Genomic DNA, 6,759 nt, shown 5'->3' on the forward strand with positions numbered 1-6,759 from the left:
CGGAGGATCACCTATTGTTTTTTAGGATACTTTGAAATAATACTTCGAAACTCTAATTTCTGAGATTTTCTATTCTTACTTCGAGAATTAATTTTTGATCAGATAAAACAGGAGAAACATTGTATTCTAAATAATTGTTGCGAAATTTTTCAAACAAGTTTTACTACTTGTGTAAAACGTCAATATTTTTGTTATCACTAATTAATTTAATCCTGGGAAATATTTACGGAATCGTTTTAGTGAAATTAGACCTACTTACATCTACTGTATATCGCATTTTTTTAACAGAGATTCCAAAAAGAAAAAGGGAGATGAAACGTGTCGGAAACGCGATGATTAAAACGGGGACTGTTTATTGTTGCCAGTTTATACATAATATAATGAGCGACTATCAGACTTCTTCAATTAGTTGAACATTACGTTGTGTGATTTTTGTTGACCCAGGGAATCGTTTGTACTTATAAGCCGAAGGTATCTATGTGTAAATATATATACACTCATATATACATGTATGTATATATTTGTTACAATTACATTATATCATTTCGAATTGCACTATAGAATATTACCAAATATTTCAAAGTGTTTTCCGAAATATAATACATATAATTGTAATATCTATATATATAACAGTGTATAATTAGACATCATCTTGCACCTGCAAGAATGGACGAGTTTGCAGGGAAGAGTTGCAAACAGAGTCATGATTAGTGTAATACAATTAGACATGTTAATAAATATAATCTATGGTATATCTCAATAATAAAATAAAATTTAACGAAACTAATTTGGAGAAGTTTCAAATTTCGATCTTTTGTGAAGTTAGTATTGTTTATTTTCTAATTACCTAATTTAATCTATAAAATAATATATTTATTTTCTGTTACGTTATTTTCTATTTCTCGTTTCTTATCATTAATTGTCATTTATTGTTTGTTAATATATCAATTAAAAATTCGAGAATTAATTGATTGTTTTATAAATAAAAGTCTTCGACATAAATTAAGTTATATCTAAAAATATATATCCAGCGTTTTATATATACATGGCTCTGTTTGCAAGCAATTTTTTGAGCGATCGTCGCGTCATTTCGATGTTCTCGGGAGACAATTTTTGAGAATGTCGAAAAGAATCGGCGAAACGCCGCATCGTCCTGTACATATAAAAATTGGCGAAAAGCAAAGTGGAGAATGAAAAAAAAAACGACTGGGCTCGACGCCAACATGATCGATCGATCCAGGCGTTGCTGTGCAATCTCATGACTCTCCAATAATCTCGTAGCATTAATAATCGACATTACCTTATGAACGAAATACGATGAGTGTAAAATGTTGTACAGTAGGCGAGTAGAGTATTACGGAACAGTAGTAAGCGATCCTGATGAATGATACCAATCTCAGCTTGTGAATCTGCTAAGTTACGTTGCGCAATCTATCGCGCCCGCGTTTGCGATAATAACGTGAATGCGTCGATAAATATCCATTGGGTAAATTTAAAGTGCATTTAATAGAATACATCATAAAATATGAATTTACAGCGAGATCTATTCTTGATTAATTATCTTTCAATAAAAATTCATTGCTGGCTATTATTTATCTGTCATGGCGTTGAAGAAAGAGAAAGAGAAAAAGAAAAATTTAATATATTAAATTTAACTTTAGAGAATTCACAATAATTAGAACATTTAATAATTACGTTCTATAATATAATATAGTTTGATATGTATATAACATGAATTTAAAAAAATCTTTACAATTACAGAATTTTATTATTTTTTTAAATTACTAGGAATCAATTGGAAAGATCTATTTATTTTTCATGACAAATATGCATATATATAATTTTGTAAATTTAATATTCCTATTTAAATAATGATAAAGGAAGGATTGATTCCTCAAGTTTATCGAGAAAGACACTTAAAATTTTGAGATATTTAGAAATATTTTTTTAAAACCTGGTCTTGTATATATATTGCAGCGAACGCAATTTGGCGACAAAAAGGCTAACGATCTCCAAACGACTTCTTCGCTTAGCGTTATCACCTTGGATTTTTATCGGCGCACTCAGATCCGTGCACCCCAAAATCAAAAGCGTCATACGTGCTCGCGAAGCGGAACGAGCCACCCCTTCGTCGCAGGGCGCGTGTAAATGTAATATAAATTAGAATTAAGGCCAGTGTTACGTGTATACGCAATGTACTACTCATATCATACGACGAGCTCGTTAATTAATTAAAAAGGAAAAAAAACATAATGAAAAAATACCGATAGTTGTCCGCGCGGCGAATTCCACGGCGCAAAAGAGAGAGAAAGAGAAAGAGAGAATGAGTGTGTGAAAGAGAGAGAGACTTCGAGAAGAGCGAAATCGTGAAGAGGATTTCTCGCAAGAGACAAATAATCTCGTCACATCGACTGGATTTACTCCCTTCTTCCCTCTCCCTCCCTCGATCATTATAGACTTTGAGATAATTTCCTTTAAGCCACGAAATTTTTTGTTGAACGTTATGTTGTTAATCGCGTATCGTATATGTGTGCGAATGCATGCGTGTGTATGAGTGACGAAAACGATTTGTAAATCCACGCAACTGGTACTTCCAACAACTTGTTATAATACGCTATAAATCTGGTGTATATCATTACATGCCATATCCACGACGACGAAGTACATTCTTTCTTCAAACAACACAAGCACATCCCCCGCAACATCCTCCCGGGGATCGATCGCTTAATCTTCTCCTGAAAGTGTGCGGATCCTTTCGCAAACTAGACAAAACTTCGTAGTTCCTTCTCAACTGTTACAATTACGTTCAATCAATGATTTCTCTATCTTTTGGTCCGTATTATAAAATAGATCGTGAAATTAGATTGAATTAAACTTCGACTTGAAACGACGAAAAGTATTTTCCTCGTTGATTTTGCGTGATCGATCCCCTTGTCTCTAGGCTTACTTCTTTTTGCTGTTCTTATTTTGATAGACGGATTTTACACGCGAGATATATTATATATCTATAGAGAAAAGTCTGTAATAAATATATATAAACATACAAATAAAACTTTATGCCATTTACAATTCACTTTTTTTTGCAAAGAAAAACACGAAGGGAAACTAAAATGTAAGCTAAAAGGAATGTTTATTGGGAAATACATATTCAACAAGATGTTTGATATATAAATTATCTAGAAATATGCGAAGGTACATGTTAACGATCATTCAACAGAATTCAGTCACATGCATTACATTAAATTAGTGCATACTATAAAAGCTACTATACAAGGAATCAGCAAATGTAAAAACACATAAATTTTTAAACAATTAAACATTTAATAATATTGTTATGCAAGACTATACATGTATTATTTCACTGTCATAGATTATATTATGCATTTAGATACTTTATATAAAGCAGCCTTTAATATGCATTATCTAGTGTAGTGCGACTGACCGAATTCACCGTAAATTCACTCCTTTTTTATTCCTAGTTTGAAAAATTTTCAGATTACATAACTAGATGTCTTCATCATTTATTGACAATGTATGGAATTTCTCTTCCGTCCTTTCGTCATCTGATGTTTCTTCATTACAAGATATTTCGTCTTCTATTTCTTCCTTATCTGACATGCTTTTCTCCAACCAATCGCTGTGTGAACTGCTGCTCTCTCCGTTTCTTCTCTTGCGGATATATCCATAATTATCTATGATCCTTCTAAATTCATCACATTCGTTTTCGTCGCCGGAAATATCGAGATAATCACTGAATGATGAATCAGATGTACGATCAGGATCCGTATCGGGATAATCATTTTTCCAATTTGATTCTGCATTAGAATCCGAAGATTCATCATTTTGTTCAAACTCTACCGAGTCTGAATAATCTGGCCGTCGTACCAATATATTATCCTCATCATTCTCAAACCATAGATCGTTAGAAGTTTGTGCACAATATAAATCATATACATAATTGTGAAGCTCCTGAAACATATATCTTATATTCTTGAAGCTTCCACGGGTGCTTTCTATATAAAAATTATGCGTTTCGCGGGTTTTCTCCATGTCCAGATCCATTCTTGGATCTGTATCAGACTGCTCCTCGCCCTGATAAAGTGGACTGCGAGGTTCACAAAACGTTGGCATTCCAAGAATGGATCTGGACACCGAAAAAACCTGTGAAAGGCATAATTTTTAAATATCTTATATTATATATCTATTCATACATTTTATATACATATAAATTTTACTTAGTTTAAATACTGATTCTTAATTTATGTCATATACACATTGTAAAAAATTATTTATATGTATATAATTTTTCTGTTTATTTCTATTTCCTATCTACTTTTCTATTTAAAGGACTACTTTATTTTTGCATAGTCTCTTATTTATCTCTGCATTCATTTTCAATATATGAAACTAATATATGAAGTACTTTTCTTTATTACAACATATATATATAATGGCTGCCAAAGTTAATAAATAAATTTAATTGTATTGCCGAAATAAAGAACAAATAAAGCTGGTTCTTCAAAGAAAGTTCTGGTGCAATAAGTTGAAATAAAACAAACTTTACTTATTTCACTCCAATTTATTGTACCAATGTATACTAATTACTTCAAGAACGAATAGGCCTGTAGTTTATAAGTACTTAATATATTCTAGTATTTAAAACATTGTGTTCTTAAGTTAAATACAATAAGAATTTTATTAATTTATAATATAAACTGAAGAACACAAATTAACAAAAAACGATAACAAAATTATATATGCTGGCTGGAAACTTTTAATAACCATTGTATATCGTAAATACCAGTGAACGAATTTTTTTACATAAAAAAATTTTGATTGTCATGACTTGCCTCTGAAACATCTAGGTCCTTCACTCGCTCTTCTATTGTCTGATGATGAACACTAAAGAGGTCTTCCACATCTATGAGTACCATATTCATATCCTTAAATTCTGGATCGTTCGATGTATCCAGTGATTGGTAATCGGTAACTTTATATCTGTCATCTATCCATTTGGGTATTTTTCCAGAAATATTTGCAGGATAATCACTATCAGACACTCTCTTGACACCAACTTTGAAATTTTCTATGTCCAGAAACTTGCCCACGTGCTTCGTGACATTTTCGGTCTAAAAAATTCAATACATCTATTAAGTTCTTCAATAAACCTGTTTCTCTCTTTTCCTCCCTTTTTCTCTTTCTTTTTTGCTGATATAATTTTCTTAAGAGTCGACAGACTAGAACTCTAGATTTAAAATAAATTTTTTACAATGAGCCTAAATTTAATTTTATATACTTAGAACTCTATGACAGGATAATATTTTTATAATAATAGTAACAATAGTAATAACAATATATGTATATATATCTAATCATATACATATATTATTATAATATAATTATGTATATTTTTATTATGCTTAAAGTTATAATTATAATAATTATTACAGGAACTCGACGACACACAAGAAAGACTATTTAATGACCTCTGTCGAAGATAAATTTCTTTATGCTGAAATTATGATTAAAGAATTAAAAAAGTTGCCGTAATTACATTCATAATCAGAAAAGTTACCTAAAAGTGCATATAGAGCATATTTTCTTAAAAGACTGAAATAAAAATTCATACTCTAATATCTGACTTAATCTGCATTATAGTTGAGACGCAGATTATTTTATTATGTTTTAAAAATCAAACTGCAAAACCGGCTCTGTACTTGCCATAGCTTCATAAATAAAGAAACTGAAAAAGTCTCAAGACGCAATATTATTTCTAGGAAATAAAATAATAATATGAAGACATGTATCACATCATAAGGGACAGATCACTTTATTTATTATAACATTTTTAAAAGCAAAATTGCAAAATTCTATTTTGTAGCAGGCACTGTAGGTTCGTAAAATATAAGTAAATAAAAGAAGTTTCACGACAGTGTTTCTTCTATGCGACAACATATGTATCTAGATTGCAAATGAGGTGTGAATCTGTGAATCAGTTGATTCGTTTTTGTCGACCCTTAAGTAAATTGTACAACAGAGTTTTTAAGATTCTAGAACAGTTTCACAATTAACTGCAAATCAATCAACCTAACCTAAAAGGTAATCTATTTTACGCCAATGAAGTACATCTTTAGAAGGAAATTTGCGAACAAATCGCAATTAATCGCATTAACAAAAATATAAAAATTATCAGATTCTCACCGGATCTGTGAGAGTGCCGGCAAACTGAACGACGGTTTCCACAGGTGAGGTGTCCGAAACGGAGACCTCGGTTTTTGAGCGTTTACATGCAATTACCAACGCGTCCAATGGAGAATCGGTATTCTTGCGTTTTACACGTAAAATTGCAGCCATTTTCAACGTGAAATGTAACGTCAAGTCACAATAATCCGCATTAATCTATGCAATTTAAAGTAAAAACTAAACGTTCACGAACTTTTCGGATTTGGGATCGCTTACTTATGTAGAGAAAAACCTGACTGAGAGTGAGAGAGGACATGCCAGCCCAAAACCTGTAACAGCAAAATGCTGCCGCGCACTACTTCCCTCTAACAAAGTGGATGTAAACTATGCTCTGAGGGTAATACGTCCAGTTTTCTGAGGGTAATAAGTCCACTTTTCAACTTCAGATGATAAATCGATACTTGGTTCATATAATCGTGCTACATTCATAAATTGTACATCAAAAATATTCATCTCTGCAATCTTACGTGCGCGTGATGTTTATTTCCTTAAAAGTATTAACATTAAGATTATATT

At 31.5% G+C, this 6,759-nt stretch overlaps 1 protein-coding gene across 1 annotated transcript; it reads right to left on the reverse strand.

The window, feature by feature from the left end:
* Nucleotides 1-3,408: 3,408 nt before the first annotated feature.
* On the reverse strand, nt 3,409-6,463 carry fs(2)ltoPP43 (female sterile (2) ltoPP43). The gene is made up of 3 exons (XM_018522474.1): nt 6,202-6,463; nt 4,851-5,129; nt 3,409-3,969 (listed from the first exon to the last, which is right to left on the reverse strand). Exons 1-3 carry the CDS (start codon nt 6,352-6,354, stop codon nt 3,505-3,507), a joined length of 897 nt encoding a protein of 298 aa, XP_018377976.1. The 5' UTR covers nt 6,355-6,463; the 3' UTR covers nt 3,409-3,504.
* Nucleotides 6,464-6,759: the final 296 nt, after the last annotated feature.

Source organism: Trachymyrmex cornetzi, unplaced genomic scaffold, assembly GCF_001594075.2.
Source record: "Trachymyrmex cornetzi isolate Tcor2-1 unplaced genomic scaffold, Tcor1.1 scaffold133, whole genome shotgun sequence".
Classification (NCBI taxonomy): Eukaryota; Metazoa; Arthropoda; class Insecta; order Hymenoptera; family Formicidae; genus Trachymyrmex; species Trachymyrmex cornetzi.